The sequence below is a fragment of the Schistocerca nitens genome, chromosome 6 (assembly GCF_023898315.1).
Source record: "Schistocerca nitens isolate TAMUIC-IGC-003100 chromosome 6, iqSchNite1.1, whole genome shotgun sequence".
Lineage (NCBI taxonomy): Eukaryota > Metazoa > Arthropoda > Insecta > Orthoptera > Acrididae > Schistocerca > Schistocerca nitens.
Window position 1 is genome coordinate 447340170 of NC_064619.1, and position 26330 is coordinate 447366499.

At 42.6% G+C, this 26330-nt stretch overlaps 1 protein-coding gene across 8 annotated transcripts in view; it reads left to right on the top strand.

Moving 5' to 3' along the window:
• Positions 1-26330, top strand: part of LOC126262221 (uncharacterized) — a 499774-nt gene that overhangs the window by 465179 nt on the left and 8265 nt on the right. For all 8 annotated transcript variants that reach the window (XM_049958664.1, XM_049958660.1, XM_049958662.1 and 5 more), the window contains 3 exons: positions 1018-1230; positions 8936-9055; positions 16673-16813. In XM_049958664.1, the coding sequence (XP_049814621.1) occupies positions 1018-1230; positions 8936-9055; positions 16673-16813 (474 nt within the window). The remainder of the gene's footprint in view (positions 1-1017; positions 1231-8935; positions 9056-16672; positions 16814-26330) is intronic.

The window sequence follows — 26330 nt, forward strand, 5'->3', positions numbered from 1 at the left end:
AAAATCGGTGTCGGCCTGGGCAGGCATTGATTTTTACTCCTTATGATGATGGTGAAGACAGCCATTGAAAGCTAGACTTTTATTCAAAATAGCGCGACTTGAAAACAAAGATGATTTAATTTATCCAGTCTTGATGAAGGTAGGTTTGGTGGTTGGAGAGGTTGACATGTAAAGCATAACTCTGCAACACATGGATCAATTTTAGCCAAACTTGGTACATACGGTTTACTATCCAGGAAAGCATACTGCAGGGATAAAACAGTCCTGATACTCCAATTTATTTATTAATTCATTTGGAGTGGAAGTTAGAAATACTATATATATATAATGTCTGCTTGTGTCTGTGTATATGCGGATGGATATGTGTGTGTGTGCGAGTGTATACCCGTCCTTTTTTCCCCCTAAGGTAAGTCTTTCCACTCCCGGGATTGGAATGACTCCTTACCCTCTCCCTTAAAACCCACTTCCTTTCATCTTTCCCTCTCCTTCCCTCTTTCCTGACGAAGCAACCGTTTGTTGCGAAAGCTAGAATTTTGTGTGTATGTTTGTGTTTGTTTGTGTGTCTATCGACCTGCCAGCGCTTTTGTTTGGTAAGTCTCATCACTTTCTTTCTTTTTAGATATATTTTTTCCACGTGGAATGTTTCCCTCTGTTGAAAATATATATATATATATATATATATATATATATATATATATATATATATATATATATATATATATATATATATATATATATTTTCAAGTTTTTCTTTATATTAATATTACAGTGAAATTTTAAATTATTTCATTTTATAATTTGTATACTGTATTTGTACTTTTAAAAATATGTAAATAAACTTTTTTTTTCCATAAGAGACTTTCATTCATTTTGCTACTTAAGATTGAGATAAATAAATAACTGGCCAAACAACTGTGTTTCTGTTTGTATTCAGTCTACACAACTTTATATCCTAAGAACTGATTTTTTTCATAATTTTGTAGATAATTGTTAAAAGGAATAATACTGAATGTGCAGGTGGTGGTACCTAAAGCAAAAGGTGAGATATTGGGGGTCGTGATAGTGGAGTCAGGCTGGGGATCAATGCTCCCAACAGTTGTGATTGCCAACCTTGCACCTGCGGGAGCTGCTGCGCGTTGTGGGCAACTCAATATTGGTGACCAGATCATCGCAATCAATGGTGTCAGTCTTGTTGGACTACCTCTTTCAACATGCCAGACATACATAAAGGTTAGTGGTTGTGTTATGGTTACATTCCACTAATAAGACAATATATCAGCAAAACACACACACACACACACACACACACACACACACACACACACACACAGTATAAGGAATGTGTTAAATATTTTAAGGAAATTGATAATTAAATGTCTCATGTATTAGAATACACAACCAGCTATAATTACATTATCTTCTTTGGCAAAGTCTTTATGCAAAGAGTCTAAATCACATGTGACATCATGGAGTTCTGCTCTAGGTTTAAAAATAGTAGCGACCTGTTATTCAATACCAGAAATTTGCTACTACATTCCCCTCAAGTGACAACTGTCTTAACAGAAAGAATTTCTAGGCCATTTATCCTAGACTTGCATCCTTACATTGAGAGTCTTCAGAGTGCTGAAATTCTGTAAGATCTTTAAACTGAAGTTTAGAGATTTGCGGAATCTGCTAAATCTTTCGCCATGGTTGACAGTTATGTTTCCAGTTCAGTAATTTTACCTGTTAGCATTACTGCTGGATGCTGCAACTATTAATACTAACTGAGCAGTAGCCCTTAATCAATTCAGTTAGTTCAATTTCAAAACCAAGTTTTCACCCACCCCCCTCCCCACCCCACCCAAGTAAATTGCATCACAACATCCCCCAATACGAGATTGCAGCCAGTATTTGCAGTGTTATTTCTCATTTCTTAATGCCTGTTTTTCACACTATTACTGGCAGCACTCAGAATGTTTTGATTGTACAGTAATGATTATGCAAATTCATTGTGTGCTCATTTTGCATAAAATGTTTGGTTAAAAATATTTTTTTGACAAAGTATGATATTCAGTATTTGGTTAAAAGTATTTCTTTGGTGAAGTATAATATTCTGCTAATTTGTGATTTAGTATTTCACTAAGTAACATCATCAGATAAATTTATGCAAGTGAAGATAACAATTTCATGATTTGATTCCTTCTACAGAGATTGAGAGGCAAGTCTGTGTTCATTGAACATGCATAACCAAAATTTGGTGACATAAATTAATAATCATTAGAATTTGGAGAACATTAGGTAACTGAATATCATCACCTATGTATAATTTAAACAATTTAAGTAATGCACACTAGGAAGGATCTTGGGAGGCACTATTGTTATCTGTTCCATATTGAATTGTTGTTTGGACTGACATCTCGTGACAGTGATTTGAGCCGCAAGCTACCACACCGCCCAGTCCGCCCACCTGCAGTGTGCCTTTTCCCACATTTTGCAATGTAACATCCCTACAAGGTGCCCTCTGCCATGCAACATTGGTTCGAGGTGCCCCCTGCCACACAATGTTGGCGCGAAACACCCTGTCCCATGCGGTGTTCGTGCGAAGTGCTGAGGTAAAAAAAAGCAACTTTGTTTTAAAATTAGCTCCTCCCCTCTCCCCTCACCACCCCTCCATCTCCCCTCTGTCTTTACAAAGTAAAAGATCTGTCTTTACAAAGTAAAAGATCTGTCTTTACAAAGTAAAAGATCTGTCTTTACAAAGTAAAAGATCTGTCTTTACAAAGTAAAAGATCTGTAAGACAGATATTTAGTAATAGAACCCTTTTGTAGATCTGACAAGACAGTAAAGTCTAAAAAGTCATTAAAAGCAGCAAAGTTCATGCAACACTGAGCATTAGTCTTTGCAAAAGCTTAAACATTTTTTGTATGAAAGAGAGAATCATTCAGACTATTTTATCCATGATGAAACCTCTCTCATGTTAATGCTGCAGGTATTTGTCAGTAGTGGCATACAAATTGTGTATCAATTGTCTTGAAGGCACTAGTTTCTTGTGGGTAACGAAGTAAACTTTGGAGTATCTTGCCATTCAAACCACAATAACAACAAAAAAAATCCCAAATTTAATGTATGTAATCAGCTCTTCTGGCAAATGTTCGAATAACGTAAGTAGATTAATATTTTTGTAGTTGTTTCATGTTGTTGTTGTTGTTGTTGTTGTTGGTTGCAGTACTGTGTACATCAGCTTCTTGTTTCTATCATTATACTTCGCTCACTCCATGTCCATGAAGACGCCTCCTCATAGCTCGATCAACAGAACACAATATTTTCTACTAATACTGTGTGTAAATTTACCATGTAATTTGTAATGCTGTTATTCTGCCCTTCAGTCTGAAGACTGATTTGATGCAGCCTTGACACTGCTCCAGCCTGTGCAAGCCCCATCGTCTCCGAATAACAGGACCATTTGAACCTGATTACTGTATTCAAGTCTTGGTCTCCCTCTACAACATTTACCCTTACACTTCTCTCCATTACCAGACTGATGATTCCTTCATGCCTCGGAATGTGTCCTATCAAGCAATCCTTTCCTTTAGTCAAGTTGTAATCTGTAGCATTCTTCTGTAGCACCACATTTCAAAAGTTTGTATATTCCTTCCCTGAACTGTTTATCATCCACATTACACTTCTGTAGAATACTGCACTCCAGACAAATGCTTTCATAAAGACTTCCACATAGTCCTCATTTTTAGAAATGCTGTTATTGTTAGTGACATCAACATACATAGTCCATAAGGCACCATACGGCGTTTGGCAGAGGGTACCCTGTCATTTGCTTTCCTGTTCCACTCGAAAATAAAGTAACGGAGAGACAACTGTCTACATGCCTTCAAATGAGCCTTAATTTCTCCTATCTTCAGAGTCATTCCCCTGGCAGCAGTAGAGTCAATCTGCAGTCTGCTTCAAATGCCAGTTCTCTAAATTATTTCAATATTGTTCCTCAAAAAAATGTCGTCTTCCTTCCAGGGACTCAGATTTCAGTTCTCAAATCATCTCTGTAATATGTGCATGTTTGAGCCTTATGGTAACAGATCTAGCAGCCCTCTTCTGGACTGAATCAATCTCTTCCTTTAATCTGACCTGGTATGGATTTAAAGTACTTGAGTGGTCCCCAAGAATTGGTGATTTCAGTTCTATGGTTGGTTTCCTTCACAGATGAATCACACTTTCCTAAAATTCTCACAATAAATCAATGCCGATCATTCACCTTCCCTACCATAGTTCTCACTTGCTCGTTCCATTTCTTATTGCTTTGCAATATTATGCCTAGATGTTTAATCAACATGACTGTGTCAAGCAGCATACCACTAACTCTGTGTTCAAACGTTATGGATTTGCTTTTCCTGCAGTCTGTGTTAATTTAAATTTTTCTGCAATTGGAGCTAGGTGCCATTCATCACACCAAGTAGAAATTTTGTCTAAGTATCTTCTGTCATCTTACAGGGACTCAACTATAACATCTTCCTGTATGCCACAGTGTCATCAGCAAATGGCTGCAGATTGCTGCTCACCCTGTCCACCAGCTCATTTATATATGTAGAAAATAGTAGTGGTCCAATCACACTTCCCTGGGGCACTTCTGATGATATCCTCATCTCTGATGAACATGTGCCATCAAGGGCAACATACTGGATTCTGTTATTTAAGACGTCTTTGAGGCATTCACATATCTGGGAACCTATTCTGTATGCTCGTACCTCTGTTAACAGACTGCAGTGAGGCAACATGTCAAATGCTCTTCAGAAATCTAGGAATATGGAATCTTCCAGTTGCCTTTCATCCAGGTTTGCAGGATATCATGTGAGAAAAGGACAAACTGAGTTTCACACAGGTGATGATTTCCACAGACTGTGCTGATTCATGGACAGAAGCTTTTCAGTCTCAAAAAAAAATTTATTAAATTCAGATAGAGAATATATCCAAGAATTCCACAACGAACCACTGTTAAGATATTGAACTGTAATTTTGCTCGTCCATTCTTTTATCCTTGTGTACAGGCGTCAGCTGCGCTTTTTTCCATGTGCTTGGAACTTTGTGCTGGGTGAGATATTCGCTATAGCCAATGTGTTTTTTATAACCCCTTTCTTCACCCATTATCAGTTATTTTTCAGATCAAATAGCAAAATTTGTCTCGTACTTTTATTGTCTCATATCCTAACCTAATTCCTTGAGCATCACCTTATTTAATTTGACTTCATTCCATTATCCACATTTTACTTATGTTGATGTTTATCTGTTCAGGAAACTATCCGTTCCTTTCAACTTGTTCTTCCAAGTCCATTGCTATACCTGACAGAATTACAATGTTTACATCTGATTCATGTGCAGCTTTGAAAGCTTGTACCACTGCATCTACCCCTCTTTCTTCCAAAACTGATTTCTTCCTGCTACACTGTTCCTTCTTCAAATCACACGTATTTCCTTCCTTCTTAAATTTGTTGTGTAATTTCGTTACGGTTACAAGTGATGATAGTGCAGTATCAAACTCTGCCCACCATTGTCTCAGCACTACTTTCATGTTTTCACATGTCCAATAACACTTTAATATCCACTTTCTTTGTTTCAAGGACAAGTTTCCAGCCATTTTGTTTATGTATAGTTAGTGGCAACTGAAAATAAACGAAAGAAAAACAAATCAATGGCTACACTTACTAGCCAGGAGGGTGTCATATAATCACAATTGAATCAGCTTATCATTAATGCTTCCTCACTCACTAAAGTTGAAACTGTGTAAACACCTCTGTGGGACACTCTGTATGTTTGTAAAATTGTCTAGTAACGTGTAAGAATATTGTTGTAGTATTCACACTGAAGACTGGTTTCATGCACCTCTCTATGCTTGTTTATACTGCCTCTACATCTCAGCATTAACACACCAACCTACTGTACATCATTTGAAACTGCTTACTGTAATGAAGCCTACAGTTTCAACCTCCCGCCCCCACTTCCCTCCGTTGCCAAATTAATGATTGCTTGGTGCCTCATGTTGGGTTCTGTCAACCTGCCGCTTCTTTAGTCAAGATATACCATATATTTCATTTCTGCCCAATTTGATCCAGTACCCCTTTATTAATCTCACAGCCAGTCCATCAAATCTTCATTATTCTTCTGTAAGACCACATATTACAACATCTGTTCTGTTCTTGTGTGTACTGCTTATCATCCTCACGTCACTTCCATTTAATTATATACTCGGAAACAAATACTTTCAGTAAAGATGTCCTGACACTTGAATTTAAATTCAAATGTTAATAATTATGAATTAATTAGGAATAAATGAGACGACTCACTGAAAGGCAGAAGCGTGTCATCGATATGTACACAAACAAAAGACCCAGAGCTTGGCTAGCTTTTGGAATGTACTTACTTTTTAAAGCGTACGTGTGTGCCCCCTCCCCTCCCTCACACACACACACACACACACACACACACACACACACACACACACACACATTGGGGGGGGGGGGGGGTGTCACCCAGGAAGGTTACGGGAGCAAAGCAAGTGCTCTAGGCATAGCTCCCATCTGCACAGCTCAGAACAAGCTGCTGGTGGTGGAGAGGATCCAGATGGCATTGATAGTGAAGCAGCCATTGAAATCTCAAGTTTTGCTCTGCTGCATGTTGTGTCACTGGGTGGTTCACCTTGTTTTTGGCAACAGTTTGCCGGTGGCCATTCATTCTAGGTGACAGCTGGTTGGTCATCATACCAATGTAAAAAATGCTTTGCAGCAGTTGCAGCAGAGCTGGTATATGACATGACTGCTTTTACAGGTGGCCTGGCCTCTATAATGGCGTAGGATTAGCCTGTGACGGGTAATGGGTGGGTGGATCGGGCAAGTCTTGCATCTGGATCTTATACAGGGGTATTATCCCTGTGGCAAGGGATTGGGGGAAGGAGTAGCGTAGGGATGGACAAGGATGTTGTGGAGATTGGGTGAGTGGCGGAACACCACTTTAAGAGGGGACTGGAAGTATCTTCAGTAGGATATTCCCCTTTTCAGGGCATGGTGATTGATAATCAATGCTCTGACAAGGGATGTGGTTCAGTTGTTTCAGTCCGGGATGGTGGTAGATGTGACTGAGGGGGGGGGGGGGGGGGGGTGCTTCTTTGTGGTTGGTTCTTGGGATGGACGCGAGGATCGTGTGTGTGTGTGTGTGTGTGTGTGTGTGTGTGTGTGTGTGTGTGTGTGTGTGTGAGGATAGAGCCATCTGAGAGGAGGAGGTCAACATCTAAGAAGGTGGCACAGTGGGTGGAGGAGGACCAGGTGAAGTGGATGGGAGAGAATGTGTTTAGGTTGTGGAGGAATGAGGATAAGGTCTTCTGGCCTTGGGTTTAGATTATAAAGACATCATCAATAAACTTGAACCAGACTAGGGGTTTGGAGTTATGGAAAGCTAGGAATGTTTCTTCTAGGGGGCCCATGAAGAGATTGGCATAGGATGGTGCCGTGCAGGTGTCCATGGCTGTGCTGCGAATTTGTTTGTATACCTTACCTTCAAAGGTGAAGTATTTACGGGTTAGGATGTAGTTTGTTACATGTACGAGAAATGAAGTGATGGGTTTGGAATCTGCAGGGCATTGGGAGAGGTAGTGTTCAAACGTGGCAAGGCCACGTGCGTGGGGGATGGTGGTGTATAAGGAGGTTGCATCAACAGTGATGAGTAGGGATCCTGGAGGTAAGGATGTGGGGATGGCGGAGAGCCGGTGCAGGAAGTGGTTGATATCTTTAATGTGGGAGGCTAGGGTTTGGACAATTTGTTGGAAATGTTGATCAGTAAGGGCCGAGATTCTTTCAGTGGGGGCACTGTAACCAGCCACAGTGGTGCACCCAGGATTGTTAGGTTTGTGGATTTTGGGGAGCATGTAGAAAGTGGGTGTGGGGACAGATGTTGGGGTGAGTAGGGAGATGGATTGAGAGGAGAAGTTCTGGGAAGGGCCAGAGGATTTCAGCACGGATTGGAGGTAATGGACTTACAGGTTGGGGTTACTCTGTCAGAGCTTGTAGATGGAGGTGTCGGACAACTGGTGGAGGCCCTCTGCCGAGGCTGCCAGGTAGCCACTGCATTTCTCCACAGCAATGGAGGAGCCTTTGTATGCTGGAAGGATGATCAGATCAGGATCCATTTTTAGGTTGTGTAGGGTAGTTCTTTCTTCTGCTGAAAGGTTATCGTTCTTAGGGAGGGACCTGGGGAAGGACAGTGCGCCCAGGTTGGAAGTTAGGAATTCCTGGTATGTGACCAGGGAATGATTAGGTGGGAGTATGGGAGGGTCACGGTTGGATGGTGGTATGAATCGGGACAGGCAGGGTTTGTTTTTGGGATTGGATTGGCTTGGCGTTGATTGGAGGGGTTGGTGGCAAAGAAGTGTTTCCACTGTAGAGAGTGGGGGGAGGAGAATAGATACGTCAAAAGTTCAACAATTCAAATTCAATTCAAATGTTAACATATTCCTGTTTTTTGGAAAAGCTTTTCTTACCTGTGCAGTATGAATTTTATATCTTCTTTAATTCTGCAATTGCTTCACATATAGAGTAGCACTTCTGCTTCCTTAAGTGTTCTATTTCCTAATTAATCCCTTCACAATTGCCTGATTTAATTTGACTTTATTCCATTACCTTTGTTTTACTTTTATTGATGTCCATCTTATGACCTGTTTTCAAGGTTCATTTGCTGTCTCTGACAGAATAACAATCTAATCAACAAACCTTAAAGTTATTGTTTCAGCTTTAGGCAATAATGTTAATATCTCCAGTGCTTCTATTTAAGTTTTTTTCGTTGTTCATGTCAGATATTGCTATTAATTCATTTCCTTCATGTTTAGGAAGCCTTTGCTCTTTCTTGTGTGTTACTTCCCATGAAGAAGAAACTAACTGTTGCTTTTTAAATTTTGTTTAGAACACCAAGAATCAGACTGTTGTGAAACTGACTGTAGTACCCTGTGCTCCTGTTGTTGAAGTCAAGATAAAGCGGCCAGACACAAAATACCAGCTTGGTTTCAGTGTGCAGAATGGGGTGGTAAGTTTGCAGTCTGCATATTGTAACACTGTTACTTTCTTGTCAACTTTAGAGGATTGTGATTCAAGCAGAACACTTAAACTGAAAATCTAGATAATTTTTCTAATAATTTTGAAGAATTCGCAAATATTTTAAATAGAAATAATACTGATTTTGTATAAAGCATTACATTTTTAATTTAAAACAATAGAAAAATGTGCTTATAGAAATCACTTATTTATTTGTTTGCCATCTTTGAGCATTTTGCATGCTGTTGGTGTAAATAGATTGTACAACTTAAAGAATACACAATTAAACATTTAATAAATAAATCAGACATATAGATCAAGTAGAGCTGCACTCAAAAACACAGTGAGTATGAGTTAAAATGTTAAATCCTCGTTTTGCACAGTCAAAAAATTCCTCTATGGCATAGATAGCCTCATTTTTAAGCTACTTTTGTAGAACATTCCTGAAGTTATTTGATGGGGTAGTTTGTGCTTTTGGTGGCAGTGTATTAAACAGTTTTACTGCTACATATGTATAGCTATTGTGAGTTTTGCTGGTCAGTCTTACCTTTGATGTGTATTGTGACAGTGAAATGATTGCCTTAATTTATAGCTCTCTTTGTTTTCTTTTATGTAGACTAGGCTACTAAATATAAATCAAACAATGGAAACTCCAGGTAGGAATATCAAGAATGTAGGAAAAGATAGATTGCTACTTACCGTAAAGAAGACATGCCAAGTTGCAGACGGGCACAATTAAGACACTCACATTTCTTTGCTTCCAATCCCTCCAACCAAAACCACTCTAATTCCAACATCGAACCCTGCCTCTTCCAGTTTGTACCACCATCCAACCGTGATCCTCCCCCTCCCATCCAACTAACCACTGGTCACCTTCTAGGAATTCCTTACCTCCAACTATCCTCACCATCCTTTCAACATGTTCCCCAAAATCCAACAAACCCAACAATCCTGGATGCCCTGTTGTGGCTGATTATTGTGCCCCCACTGAAAGAATTTTGGCACTCATTGACACCTCCTACATTGCACAGGTTTGTATATTGGTATGTGACTACCAACTAGCTACCAGGATGAATGGCTACTGACAAACTGTGGCCAAGAGCAAAGTGGACCACCCTGTGGCACAATATGTAGCTGAACATAGCACACTTGATTTCAATGGCTGCTTCACTACACCAGCCATCTGGATCCTTCTCGCCACCACCAGCTTTTCTGAACTGTGCAGATGAGAGTTATTCTTACAATGCATTCTCTGCTCCCATAATTATTCCGGCATCAGCCTATGATAACATACTGTCCCCACACCCTCCAACCAACAGTTTCCACCCCTTCTGTCCTATCATCTCCTCCCCAGTCTTGTCTCCCACCCTGTTTATTTGCAGCCCTCTGCGAAAGCATCCGCTAGTCTTTCCCCACTCCTCTCTTTTTTTTTTTTGTTCCTTTTTTTCCTCACCTCCCTGTCCCAAAACCTCCTGACGCTGAACCTGTTAGCAGTCTAGTCCCTGCACACTCCACCAGACAGCATTTCTCTCACCTCTCACCTGTATGCTACTACCCGTTCCCTTCCCTGCCCCCTTCAGAGATTGCCACTTGCATCCCACATGATGATGCATTCCAGACCGAGACGCTGGAGTTGGCAGAGGTGTGTGTGTGTGTGTGTGTGTGTGTGTGTGTGTGTGTGTGTGTGTGTGTGTGTGTGCGCGCGCGCACATACACAAAAGGTATATGTGAATGTTGCAACTTGACGCATCTTCTTTACAGTAAGTAGCAATCTCTCTATTTCCTTCTTGACACCGGCAGCCAAGTAGATATATTGTTTTTGAAAACATGTGTTACACATCTGATGGCCTTTTTCTGCCACACAAAATCTCTTTTTGTACCAATGAAGCTGCCTCAAAGCAATTGCAATATGTTATGTGGCTATGAAAAAATGCATAATAGGAGGTGGATATCGTGTTTTCACTCACATGCTCTCAATTTATGTGACATGTATATTACTCTTGATAATTTAGTGCATGTAGAAAGTGTTGAGGTTCCAGGTTAATTTGAAATCCAAGTGTACACCAAGAAGTTTGACATATATACAGTCGCCATTCGTATTGCATGAACAAAAAATTACATATTCATTTTTATTATGGTTTACAATTTATTCATTGTCTTTAAAATGCACACTAGAAATTGTTTAGCTTGGCTTTGCGTTGTTCGTATAGGTCCTCTGTCATTTCCAGTTGCATTGAAAGTGGTATCATAAGCATGCAGAACACTAGGTGAATCATTAACTAAACAATAAGGGTCCCAGTACGCAAACTAGAGGCACACCTGTTGAAACACCTAAGAATCCAGAGTTCATACCATTGATGTGTACCTTCTGCTTCTGACCCCTCTGTGACAGTTCTAGAGTCATTCCAAGAAAGTTGACAGTCAGTAGCACGGAAATACTCAGATTATGCAGTACTGGTTGGTGTCGATTGTAACTAAGTATAGACTGGGATGTCTATGGATTCATTACAGGGGTTACAAACAGACAAAACTGTCTTGTTCTTTTTCAGCCTGTTGAAAGACAACAGTAGTTGTCCCTCTACATAAAAAAGGAGATAAGTAGTGTTGATAACTACCACCCTATTCCTTTTGTAGCAATACTTTCGAAAATAGTAGAACATTGCATTTGCAAACATTTCACTTGTAATGGAACACTAACAAACACTCAGTACGGCTTCAGGGAAAATTCACCTACACTGAAAGCTGTTGAAAATGTTGTTTGAACAATATTCAGTGCCTCTGAAGTGAAATCATCTGTGGAGGTTCTACCGATTGGCATGAGCAAGGCATTTGACTCTGTGTGTCATCAGATTCTAACACATAAACTGAAGTGCTATGGCACGGTAAATGCACACTAGGAAAGGGGCCAATTCCATAGAACACTCTTTGTAAAATCAGATTGGGATTCCATATGGACCTGCTGATTTATTTGTTTTCAAATCGTTCAGTTGTTTCTCTACACTAAGGGCACTTATTACTACGTCATCTACATGGTAGTCTGTCTAATGGTCAAATGATGGTGTGTTTGCATGATTCTCCTGTGTGAACGCTTTCTTGACTGTGAAATTTAAAACTGTGGCTTTTGCTTTGCTGTCTTCAACTGCCACACCAGACCGGTCAACAGGGGACTGAATGGAAACTTTACATAGGACCAGAATTTTCTCAGGTTCTCTAGCAGATCTTTTGCTAAGGTATGAGAGTGGTAGTTGAGTTGTCGTATGCTTCGCACATAGATCTTTTCATAGACGCAAAAATGTCTACTAACCTTTGCTTGTCATCATTTGTGCATCCTCTTTTGAACCGAGAGTGCAAAAGCCTCTGCTTCCTCACCATCTGCCGAATTTTGTTATTGCACCATGATGGGTCTTTTCCTTCCATTATCCACTTAACTCTCCACACCATGATTTATAATCTACTTAAACTTTGCCCATAATCCCTCTATATCAATCTTACTGGAACTAATTGATGTCAATACACTGTCTGAGTGAGACGCTAACAACTGCTTACCTGCTCTATCTAGCAGAAAAACTCTCCTAGCCCTCTTGAGTGATTTATTAACTGTCGTGCAATAGTCGCTATAATGACACCGTGATCGCTAATCCCCATTTCAATACTGACACTGTAGCTACAGAATCTGATATTTCCACTATGAAGTGGTTGTAATATAATGTCCACTTACTAAAGGAACAGTGAAATTTCTAATGGAAATACATGTTTGCCTGTGATAGCTCTATTGATTGGGATGAAGTTAATATGGAGGGTGATTCAGGAGTCTTGCATAATTTGTGATGTTATTTCACTTTTGAAAATAAACTGAAAAAGTCCTATGAAGATGTGTCCCATTTTTGATTATTATGGAACCGGAGTGGGTTGAAGACTACACGTATCCATGAATGGATAAAGACAAGTGAAAATATTACTTATCAAAATGCTGTGTAGGCACTATGGTGAACAGAATAATGGGAGGATAGATGACTGATCCATCCTACACGAGATGTGGGGGTTCTCCAACAGATGGCAGCACTGTGACTTCGCACCGGGGCCACAACTGAAAGCATCCCCGGTATGTGGTCGTGGGTTGGATCAGGGAGCAGTCGTGATGCTGTCTGTGTGTCATGGTTGAGAGTTGTGTAATTGAGCAAGTACATTGTGTCTGTGAATTCCAGCATGCCACATAATTCAACCATGCAGAAAGCATTTTTCCCTGATCAACAAACCACCTGTGCCAGGGTAATTCCCAGTGTTTTTCAAACATTACATGAATCTGGAATAATACCCAGTGTACTTGTAACGTCAGAATGTGAGGTCGTCCAGTCAATTAAGGAAAGGGAAGACTTCATTGTGCTGGTACAATGGAGTCCCACCTCCATTACACAGTGCATTAGTCATCAGCTCGATATTCTTCAAACGTGAGTGTGGTGTAGGTTACAGTCAGAGTACTTTTAATTGTTCCATCCACAGCCTGTGCAACATCTGCATCCAGATGATTCATTAAGCAGACAACAATTTTATGAATGGTTGGCTGTACAGAGAAATGTCATGCAACAGACTTTATTTACAGGTGAGGCTACATTTACACACACACAGTGGTATAATAGAAGAACAACATTTCTCATACATGCATGACAGGGAACCCACATGACACTAGGGGAACAAGATTCCGTGTTAGGTGTGGTATGATTGATGACTTGGTGATTGGGCCTGTGTTATGCCAAATTCCATGACAGCCACAGCATACACACACTTCCTAATAGAAGACCTATCTGCACATGTAGAAGACATGGAATTAGACCAAAGATGGCAAATGTACCAGCAACATGATGGTTCACCAGTTCACTCCACTGTACCAGACAAGTATCCCAGAATCTGAAAAACCATTTCTTCAGTGGTGGATTGGCTGTGGGGGACCCTTTAACTGCCCTGCCAGATCACCTGACTTAGCCCATTAGACTTTTATTTATGTGGGTGGTTAAAGTGTGATGTGTTCTCTACGAAGGTAAATACACGTGAAGAAATGTTGCTCACATCACTGACACTGTTGCCCACATTAATGCCCACTGAGATGATGATAGATATGCAACACAACACATCCTCCAACACACTGACAAGTCATTTGAGATTGAGATTGATGGGGGACTTTTTGAACACTTCTTGTATCACGCATCAGTCATCTGTTTCACCAATACTCTGTCCACCACAGTGCTTACACAGCATTTTGGTAAGTAATATTCGCACTTGTTCTCAAAATTGTTAATGGTTTTGTGTAGGCTTCAACTTTCTCCAGTTCTATAAAGATCAAAAATCGGACAAATCTTCATTGGACTTCTTCAGTTTATTTTCATATGTAGAATCATCCCAAACATTATGTGACATTAATCATCCCAAACATAATGCAGGGTGTATATGACCCGGGAGATCCGGGAAAAACCCGGGAATTTTTCAGAATTCCGGGAATTTTTCAGAATTCCGGGAATTTTTCAGAATTCCGGGAATTTTTCAGAATTCCGGGAATTTTTCATTGTTTTAGTTAACAATTAAATTTTTGTGATTTTGACTGGTAAGAACCCATACTCTTGTGAAGGATATTACTGTATACTGCTTTTGCAGAATAATACTGCAGCAAGAAAACATGAACGAGAGAAAAAAAAAACGAAAATAAGACTTAAGTCGCAAAGGAAATGCGCCATATACAACAACAAAACACTGTAGTCATACAAGCGTCTGCCAACCAAAGTGTGTCAAAGGCTTTAGGAAGAGTATGCAGTGCTTTCTAACAACAAATTGCCTACGATGAGCGCGACGTGACAGCTGTTTACATTAGATTCATTTGAGCAGTTGCGGGCGGGCTCTTGCGCGTGAGTCCTGCTTCGGACTACAGATGTGTGGCTTGGCGCCACTATCTAAATTGCTCCGTTCGGAAATCGTAGATCTGGGGCTGATGCACAGAGCAGTCTGAGTAGTGGGGAGGTGGGTAGTCTCCACGTGACCTGTGTTTACGTTTAGTGATTTTGCTGTTTCCTCTTCGATTATTGCTCTCACATTAAATGAAAACAAAAAGGATTTCTGTGGCCAGGAGCTACCAAATGAATTAAAAATCGTTCGCATAGTTACGGAAGGCTAAAATACGTTGTGAGTTTCAGGTTTTATTTCCACCTTTTTGACTGTCAAGCATTAATCGCCTTGCAGAACAATGAAGTTATTTTTGTTTGCTAAAGAGATTTGGCTTTTATTAATCTTTTGCACTGAGGCAGTCAGTTTATTTGAAACTAAGTGTTTAATTTCACACTGTTGGTTAGTTTTAACTGTTCGCTGCATTTCAAGTGCACGTTTTCCATCTTCTAGCTCATATGGCATTATGCCATAATAATGAACCAAACATGAGATAATAGATTACTGGTACTCAAGAAAATTTACATCTGAATCTGGACATAAGATTGTGCACTTCAAGCCGAACTATGCATTTTAGTATGGTTCACGAAATTCCGATGATCTTGAAGTATCCTTTGATGTCTTGTTTCTTTTATGACATAATGCAAGATCTTTTAATGTTTTACACGTATGAACATGCGGGCTTCCTGCGTCATCGTAGCTGCGCAGGCGCAGTGACGCCTGTTATCTGGCGCTCTCTGGCAACTGCTGAAACGAACCAGTTTCTAACAGGCCACGGGAAAATATTGCGAATGATGGTTTGAAAAGTGTTACTTTCAAAGTAAATTTCCTTTTACGCAAGATGAACTATGTGCAAGAATGTACGATGAATTTCTCAAATTACAGAGCTTTGTTTTTCTTGTAGTCACACTATGTCTATTAATTTCCACCATTAACTTTTCTTTTTTGTGTGTTCGCACTACTTAAGAGTGATCTTGCTATTGGTTGACTACATCACGTGTCCTATGCTGTCTTCAACTGGCGAAATCACGTGACATGAGCTATGATTGGCTTACAAAAGCGCGTCGCAATCCCGATTTCATTGCTTCGGAAAGTAACATGCAGTGTTTGGTGGAATTCGAACTTATACCTCCGTAACACGGAAAAATGCAGTGTTCATGTTGCTGCACATCAAAGATCTTTCCAAAAGGTGTTTTTCCCCCCTGGGTTTCGTTTTCTAAAGTGCTGGCAAATTCTACATCTGTGTAGAAAACCATAAACATTCTAAGGACTGATAAGTTATACAGTGCCGAGGAAAAGTATACTGTCACTTAACTGGGAGAAAGTGTATTTTCAACCGGGAAAAATCCAGGAATTTTTTTTCATTGTCCATGTATACACCCTGTAGTGACATTCCTCCTGAATCACTCTGCATATATTTAAACTGTGGTAAGTCATTAGTGATTAGTGTATACTATATTTATGTTTTAAAATTTTCATAAGTTACAGCTCTTTTATCCAAATATTTCATATAGGTGGAGAAATGTTGTACCTCATGCTGTTACCTGTATTATTTCCAGCCAGGTGCGCATTAATTGTAGTGTAGAGATCCATTATACACATAGCAACCATCTCTCAGTCCTATAGAGATTATATGTAATTACTTATTCATTTTAATAGTGAAACAATTAATTCAATTTAGATATGCAGTCTTCTTCGTGGTGGCATAGCAGAAAGAGGCGGTGTTCGTGTGGGGCACCGCATTATTGAAATAAACAACCAGAGTGTGGTTGCAGTACCACATGAAAAGATTGTCAACCTGTTGGCAACGTCGGTTGGAGAGGTGAGTTTCATTGAGCTTCAGCTGCACTATTTTCTATATACTTCACATGAAGTCTTCCAAATAAGTAAATTTCACTGATACTACAGGGTGTATATGCCCAGGAACTCCAGGAGAAACATGGGAATTTTTACAGCCTGGAAAAATGTGGGTGAAACCTGGTAATTTTTTAGAATTCCAAGAAGTTTTCATTGTTTCAGTTTCCAGCTAAATTTTTGTAACTTTCACTGATAAGAACTGATACAGTATTCTAAAGGAGAATTTTACTTTAGCCCATTACCGCACATTAATATCACAGCAATAAAACAGAAAATAGAGAATAACACCAAAATAAAACTTCAGTTGCAAAGAAAATGCATCAGTTAGAACAATAAAACATGGTGCACACACAAGCATCTGCTGACCACGAAATGTGTCAAAGGCTTTAGGACGAAAACTATGCAGTACTTCATATAACAAACTGATTTACGTTTCTAACAGTTTGGGGGAAGACATTGAGAACAGTAGTTTGAGAAGCATTACTTCTAAAGTAAATTTCCTTTTATTCTCATTTAAAACTTAACACTTTGAGGACCAGTCACTAAGAAAAATTTCGGCATCAAAGATCAGCCATTTAAACCATTATTTTAAAATTTTACTGACACATTTGTGTTCGATATATCTTAAAGGGTCACACACATTAGATAAGGTCAAGATGTAAGGTTAGTTTTTCATATTTATTTTAGTTCCTTCATAGATTACAAGTCATGCAATAGTGATGTATGCTGGGTTTTGTTTCCTGGAGTTCCGTGAAGTTCTATGCCAGTGTATAGAACCTAAAACTCCGAGGCAGTCTGTTGCCACTTAACACGGAAAAAATATACTTTCACTCTGGGTAGAGAGTATTTTCGCCCAGGAAGAAGTGTATTTTTAATTTGGATTTCCCTCCCCCCTCCCCTCCATGTGTACACCCTGTACTAGCAGTATCATTTACTAACACCCTCAAGGTACTTATAGTATGCTATAGGTCCTCAGTGTATAAAAAAAAGGTCAAGAAAAGAATAAAAATTGCACCCACACTGCTAGAAGTATTTTTACTCCATGCTCCTTTTGGATTAGATATTCCTTTAGTACCATTTTGAGGGAGAATTTGTTCCAGACAGAGAACATGAAAATATAAACGATATCCTTTTTTTGTGTACCTGAAGTGAAGAGGGGAAAAAGTTGTAATTAGATGTATTTAAAGGTGCTTGAAGCAGTTTCAGACCAAATCTGTAACTCACCCTAGAAGGAATAATTCATTTGAGGCATCCACCATGTTGGAAAGTTTAAATGAGAGGGAGATGCTGCATTTGGTTGAAAAAAAAATGTCTTCTCAACTGTATTCACAAATTATAGCATAAGTATTCACAACAGTTGTAGCTGTTCATTGTTCCACAAACATTAACAAAGCTTTATGAAAAGCAGACTTTTCAGTTAATTATACTAATAAAATATTCTTAGGTTTTGAGCTCATTAATAATATCATCTTGCTTTTATGTTTTAAGAAGTCTTCTGCTTGTTATCTTTCATATAATTCAAGATGGTGGTAATAAATCACTTACCATTTGTTGGTGAAACTAAATGTGTATCAAAGTAATTGAAGTTACTGTGAGATTCTCAAGTATAGGGCTGTTCACGATGTTCTGTCTCCCAGGCTGTTAAATTACCCTCAGTGGAGATAAGATACTGCGTGAAGAGTTTGACAGAGCACTGAAAGACCTGAGTCGAAACAAGGCCCCGGGAGTAGACAACATTCCATTAGAACTACTGATGGCCTCGGGAGAGCCAGTCCTGACAAAACTCTACCATCTGGTGAGCAAGATGTATGAGACAGGCGAAATACCCTCAGACTTCAAGAAGAATATAATAATTCCAATCCCAAAGAAAGCAGGTGTTGACAGATGTGAAAATTACCGAACTATCAGTTTAATAAGTCACAGCTGCAAAATGCTAACGCGAATTCTTTACAGACGAATGGAAAAACTGGTAGAAGCCGACCTCGGGGATGATCAGTTTGGATTCCGTAGAAATGTTGGAACACGCGAGGCAATACTGACCTTACGACTTATCTTGGAAGAAAGATTAAGAAAAGGCAAACCTACGTTTCTAGCATTTGTAGACTTAGAGAAAGCTTTTGACAATGTTGACTGGAATACTCTCTTTCAAATTCTGAAGGTGGCAGGGGTAAAATACAGGGAGCGAAAGGCTATTTACAATTTGTACAGAAACCAGATGGCAGTTATAAGAGTCGAGGGGCATGAAAGGGAAGCAGTGGTTGGGAAGGGAGTGAGACAGGGTTGTAGTCTCTCCCCGATGTTATTCAATCTGTATATTGAGCAAGCAGTAAAGGAAACAAAAGAAAAATTCGGAGTAGGTATTAAAATTCATGGAGAAGAAGTAAAAACTTTGAGGTTCGCCGATGACATTGTAATTCTGTCAGAGACAGCAAAGGACTTGGAAGAGCAGTTGAACGGAATGGACAGTGTCTTGAAAGGAGGATATAAGATGAACATCAACAAAAGCAAAACGATGATAATGGAACGTAGTCAAATTAAGTCGGGTGATGCTGAGGGAATTAGATTAGGAACTGAGACACTTAAAGTAATAAAGGAGTTTTGCTATTTAGGGAGTAAAATAACCGATGATGGTCGAAGTAGAGAGGATATAAAATGTAGACTGGCAATGGCAAGAAAAGCGTTTCTCAAGAAGAGAAATTTGTTAACATCGAGTATAGATTTAAGTGTCAGGAAGTCATTTCTGAAAGTATTTGTATGGAGTGTAGCCATGTATGGAAGTGAAACATGGACGATAACCAGTTTGGACAAGAATCGAATAGAAGCTTTCGAAATGTGGTGCTACAGAAGAATGCTGAAGATAAGGTGGGTAGATCACGTAACTAATGAGGAGGTATTGAATAGGATTGGGGAGAAGAGAAGTTTGTGGCACAACTTGACTAGATGAAGGGATCGGGTGGTAGGACATGTTTTGAGGTATCAAGGGATCACAAATTTAGCATTGGAGGGCAGCGTGGAGGGTAAAAATCGTAGAGGGAGACCAAGAGATCAATACACTAAGCAGATTCAGAAGGATGTAGGTTGCAGTAGGTACTGGGAGATGAAGAAGCTTGCACAGGATAGAGTAGCATGGAGAGCTGCATCAAACCAGTCTCAGGACTGAAGACCACAACAACAACAACAATGCATCATGTTGAAGTGTTACGGACAGACTCTCTCTCTCTCTCTCTCTCTCTCTCTCTCTCTCTCTCTCTCCCACCCCCCTCTCTCCCCCACCCCACTCACCCCCTCCCTCCCACCCCACCCCCCTCTCCAACGCCCACCCCCACCCCCCTCTCCAACCCCCACCTCCACCCCCCTCTCCAACCCCCACCCCCTCTCCAACCCCCACCCCCTCTCCAACCCCCACCCCCTCTCCAACCCCCACCCCCCTCTCCAACCCCCACCCCCCTCTCCAACCCCCACCCCCCTCTCCAACCCCCACCCCCCTCTCCAACCCCCACCCCCCTCTCCAACCCCCACCCCCCTCTCCAACCCCCAATCCCCTCTCCAACCCCCAACCCCCTCTCCAACCCCCAACCCCCAACCCCCTCTCCAACCCCCAACCCCCAACCCCCTCCCCAACCCCCAACCCCATCTCCAACCCCCAACCCCCTCTCCAACCCCCAACCCCCTCTCCAACCCACAACCCCCTCTCCAACCCCCAACCCCCTCTCCAACCCCCAACCCCCTCTCCAACCCCCAACCCCCTCTCCAACCCCCAACCCCCTCTCCAACCCCCAACCCCCTCTCCAACCCCCAACCCCCTCTCCAACCCCCAACCCCCTCTCCAACCCCCAACCCCCTCTCCAACCCCCAACCCCCTCTCCAACCCCCAACCCCCTCTCCAACCCCCAACCCCCTCTCCAACCCCCAACCCCCTCTCCAACCCCCAACCCCCTCTCCAACCCCCAACCCCCTCTCCAACCCCCAACCCCCTCTCCAACCCCCAACCCCCTCTCCAACCCCCAACCCCCTCTCCAACCCCCAACCCCCTCTCCAACCCCCAACCCCCTCTCCAACCCCCAACCCCCTCTCCAACCCCCAACCCCCTCTCCAACCCCCAACCCCCTCTCCAACCCCCAACCCCCTCTCCAACCCCCAACCCCCTCTCCAACCCCCACCCCCCTCTCCCACACCCACCCCCCTCTCCCACACCCACCCCCCTCTCCCACACCCACCCCCCTCTCCCACACCCACCCCCCTCTCCCACACCCACCCCCCTCTCCCACACCCACCCCCCTCTCCACACCCACCCCCCTCTCCCACACCCACCCCCCTCTCCCACACCCAACCCCCTCTCCCACACCCAACCCCCTCTCCCACACCCAACCCCCTCTCCCACACCCAACCCCCTCTCCCACACCCAACCCCTCTCCCACACCCAACCCCCTCTCCCACACCCAACCCCCTCTCCCACACCCAACCCCCTCTCCCACACCCAACCCCCTCTCCAACCCCCAACCCCCTCTCCAACCCCCAACCCCCTCTCCAACCCCAACCCCCTCTCCAACCCCCAACCCCTCTCCCACACCCAACCCCTCTCCCACACCCACTCCCCTCTCCCACACCCACTCCCCTCTCCCACACCCACTCCCCCTCTCCCACACCCACCCCCCTCTCCCACACCCACCCCCCTCTCCCACACCCACCCCCCTTTCCCACACCCACCCCCCTCTCCCACACCCACCCCCCTCTCCCACACCCACCCCCCCTCTCCACACCCACCCCCCTCTCCCACACCAACCCCCCATCTCCAACCCCCAACCCCCCATCTCCAACCCCCACCCCCCCATCTCCAACCCCCACCCCCCCATCTCCAACCCCCACCCCCCCATCTCCAACCCCCACCCCCCCATCTCCAACCCCCACCCCCCATCTCCAACCCCCACCTCCAACCCCCACCCCCCCCACCTCCAACCCCCACCCCCCATCTCCAACCCCCACCCCCCATCTCCAACCCCCACCACCCCTCTCTCACACACACACCCTCTCTCACACCCACCCCCACTCCTCCTCCCCCACTCCTCCCCCCACTCCTCCTCCCCCCCACTCCTCCTCCCCCCCACTCCTCCTCCCCCCACTCCTCCTCCCCCCACTCCTCCCCCCCCACTCCTCCCCCCCCACTCCTCCTCCCCCCCACTCCTCCTCCCCCCCCACTCCTCCTCCCCCCACTCCTCCTCCCCCCCCACTCCTCCTCCCCCCCACTCCTCCTCCCCCCCCCCACTCCTCCTCCCCCCCACTCCTCCTCCCCCCCCACTCCTCCTCCCCCCCCCACTCCTCCTCCCCCCCCCACTCCTCCTCCCCCCCCCACTCCTCCTCCCCCCCCCACTCCTCCTCCCCCCCCACTCCTCCTCCCCCCCCACTCCTCCTCCCCCCCACTCCTCCTCCACTCCTTCTCCCTGTTGTTCATGATATTATCTAGGGTTCCTCTTCACTTCAATGTCTATATTTATAATGTCCGTTCAGTGTATTTTTTGTCCTTCAACCCACTGTGTCACTTAATCTTCTCTGGCCAGATTTACTTAAACTGTCTTCTGTAGCTCCATTCTTAAAAGTATTGAAACCAGTTGAGTTTAGATATTTTGTCTTGCTCTGTTGGTGCTGCCTTAATGCCCGCCATCTCTTTCACTTCTCCATTTCTTAATTTGTCCCACTTCATTTTTTTGTTGTTGTGGACTGCAAGAACTTCATCTCCATGACTTGTAGTCATAGTGAGTCACTCTTTGTGACCCAGGTTCTGCTCGACTTTCCTGTAACCCTCCCTTTTCCCTAAACCTCACCAGCCTCCTCCTTTATTTCTCTTCCTTTCCCTTCAGCCCTTCCGCCAGAATAAGGAGCCACTGGCTCCAAAAGCTTCCGCATTTCTGTAACTTCTATACATTTTCTTCTCCTGCATTTGCTTGGTGAGTAGATTTTCTATCGATCCAATTACATAATATAATATAACTGGAGGGATAAAAAATTTACTTACCAAGTGGTGGCATGAAATACACGTACAAAAAGTATTTAAATTTGCTATCTTTCGAAGCCAGTGGTGGCGTTTTCTTTCAGAAAGATGGAAGGAGAAGGAAGAAGGGTGAAAGAAAGGTACTGGTGAGGTTTAGGAAATATGGGAGTTCGGAAGAATCGTCCAGAACCCTGGGTCAAGGGGGACTTACTGGACAGGATGAGAAGGAAAGTTATTGTCAGTTACATTAGATGTTAGTATTGCTTTGAAATACTTGTTGTATGTAACTGATTCTGCTTTTCTTGGCATCTTGGAATCCCGTGTTACGTGATCTAACTTGTAGGTAGAAGAATGACATCTTACGACTCTGGTTCAAAAGCTCTTGCTTTTAAAAATTACACCTCCATGTTTTTTAGGACATAAAAACCTAGCTTGATGCTTGCTGATCGCCCTTCCCTATTCATTGTGATTATTACTATTTTGATTTCACTAATTTTGTTGCTATCAAGCCTCAGTTGTTTCCCTGTTTTCTCCACTGAGCAAGTTACCACAACAAAAGCAAAGGCATTAAGCTGTGTATGAGATTTCGTGATGTTCATTACATTCTACATCTACATCTACATTTATACTCCTCAAGCCACCCAACGGTGTGTGGCGGAGGGCACTTTACGTGCCACTGTCATTACCTCCCTTTTCTGTTCCAGTCGCGTATGGTTCGCGGGAAGAACGACTGCCGGAAAACCTCTGTGCGCACTCGAATCTCTCTAATTTTACGTTCGTGATCTCCTGGGGAGGTATAAGTAGGGGCAAGCAATATATTACATACCTCATCCAGAAACGCACCCTTTCAAAACCTGGACAGCAAGCTACACCGCGATGCAGAGCGCCTCTCCTGCAGAGTCTGCCACTTGAGTTTGTTAAACATCTCCGTAATGCTATCACGGTTACCAAATTACCCTGTTGATGAAACACGCCGCTCTTCTTATGATCTTCTCTATCTCCTCTGTCAACCCGATCTGGTAAGGATCCCACACTGATGAGCAGTACTAAAGTATAGGTTGAACAAGTGTTTTGTAAGCCACCTCCTTTGTTGATGGACTACATTTTCTAAGGACTCTCCCAATGAATCTCGACCTGGTACCCGCCTTACCAACAATTAATTTTATATGATCGTTCCACTTCAAATCGTTCCGCACGCATACTCCAAGATATTTTACAGAAGTAACTGCTACCAGTGTTTGTTCCGCTATCATATAATCATACAATAAAGGATCCTTCTTTCTATGTATTCGTATTACATTACATTTGTCTGTGTTAAGGGTCAGTTGCCACTCCCTGCACCAAGTGCCTATCGGCTGCAGATCTTCCTGCATTTCGCTACAATTTTCTAATGCTGCAACTTCTCTGTATACCACAGCATCATCCACGAAAAGCTTCATGGAACTTCCGACACTATCTACTAGGTCATTTACATATATTGTGAAAAGCAATGGTCCCATAACACTCCCCTGTGGCACGCCAGAGGTTACTTTAACGTCTGTAGACGTCACTCCATTGAGAACAACATACTGTGTTCTGTTTGCTAAAAACTCTTCAATCCAGTCACACAGCTGGTCTGATATTCCGTAGGCTCTTACTTTGTTTATCAGGCGACAGTGCGGAACTGTATCGAACGGCTTCCGGAAGTCTAGGAAAATAGCATCTACCTGGGAGCATGTATCTAATATTTTCTAGGTCTCATGAACAAATAAAGCGAGTTGGGTCTCACACGATCACTGTTTCCGGAATCGATGTTGATTCCTACATAGTAGATTCTGGGTTTCCAAAAACGACATGATACACAAGCAAAAAACATGTTCTAAAATTCTACAACAGATCGATGTCAGAGATATAGGTCTATAGTTTTGCGCATCTGCTCAACGACCCTTCTGGAAGACTGGGACTACCAGTGCTCTTTTCCAATCATTTGGAACCTTCCGTTCCTCTAGAGACTTGCGGTACATGGCTGTTAGAAGGGGGGCAAGTTCTTTCGCGTACTCTGTGGAGAATCGAATTGGTATCCCGTCAGGTCCAGTGGACTTTCCTCTGTTGAGTGATTCCAGTTGCTTTTCTATTCCTTGGACACTTATTTTGATGTCAGCCATTTTTTCGTTTGTGCGAGGATTTAGAGAAGGAACTGCAGTGCGGTCTTCCTCTGTGAAACAGCTTTGGAAAAAGGTGTTTAGTATTTCAGCTTTACGCGTGTCATCCTCTGTTTCAATGCCATCATCATCCCGGAGTGTCTGGATATGCTGTTTCAAGCCACTTACTGATTTAACGTAAGACCAGAACTTCCTAGGATTTTCTGTCAAGTCGGTACACAGAATTTTACTTTTGAATTCACTGAACGCTTCATGCATAGCCCTCTTTACGCTAACTTTGACATTGTTTAGCTTCTGTTTGTCTGAGAGGTTCTGGCTGCGTTTAAACTTGCAGTGAAGCTCTCTTTGCTTTCACAGTAGTTTCCTAACTTTGTTGTTGAACAACGGTGGGTTTTTCCCGTCCCTCACAGTTTTACCCGGCACGTACCTGTCTAAAACGCATTTTACAATTGCCTTGAACTTTTGCCATAAACACTCAACATTGTCAGTGTCGGAACAGAAATTTTCATTTTGATCTGTTAGGTAGTCTGAAATCTGCCTTCTATTACTCTTGCTAAACAGATAAACCTTCCTCCCTTTTTTTATATTCCTATTTACTTCCATATTAAGAGATGCTGCAACGGCCTTATGATCACTGATTCCCTGTTCTGCGCTTACAGAGTCGAAAAGTTCGGGTCTGTTTGTTATCAGCAGGTCCAAGATGTTATCTCCACGAGTCGGTTCTCCGTTTAATTGCTCGAGGTAATTTTCGGATAGTGCACTCAGTATAATGTCACTTGATGCTCTGTTCCTACCACCCGTCCTAAACATCTGAGTGTCCCAGTCTATATCTGGTAAATTGAAATCTCCACCTAAGACTATAACATGCTGAGAAAATTTATGTGGAATGTATTCAAGATTTTCTCTCAGTTGTTCTGCCACTAATGCTGCTGAGTCGGGAGATCGGTAAAAGGAGCCAATTATTAACCTAGCTCGGTTGTTGAGTGTAACCTCCACCCATAATATTTCACAGGAACTCTCCACTTCTACTTCACTACAGGATAAACTACTACTAACAGCGACAAACACGCCACCACCTGTTGCATGCAATCTATCCTTTCTAAATACCGTCTGTGCCTTTGTAAAAGTTTCGGCAGAATTTATCTCTGGCTTCAGCCAGCTTTCCGTACCTATAACGATTTCAGCTTCGGTGCCTTCTATCAGCGCTTGAAGTTCCGGTACTTTACCAATGCAGCTTCGACAGTTTACAATTACAGTACCGATTGCTGCTTGGTCCCCACGTGTCCTGACTTTGCCCTTTCTGTACTTGCCCAAGGCCATCTAACTTAAAAAACCACCCAGTCCACGCCACACAA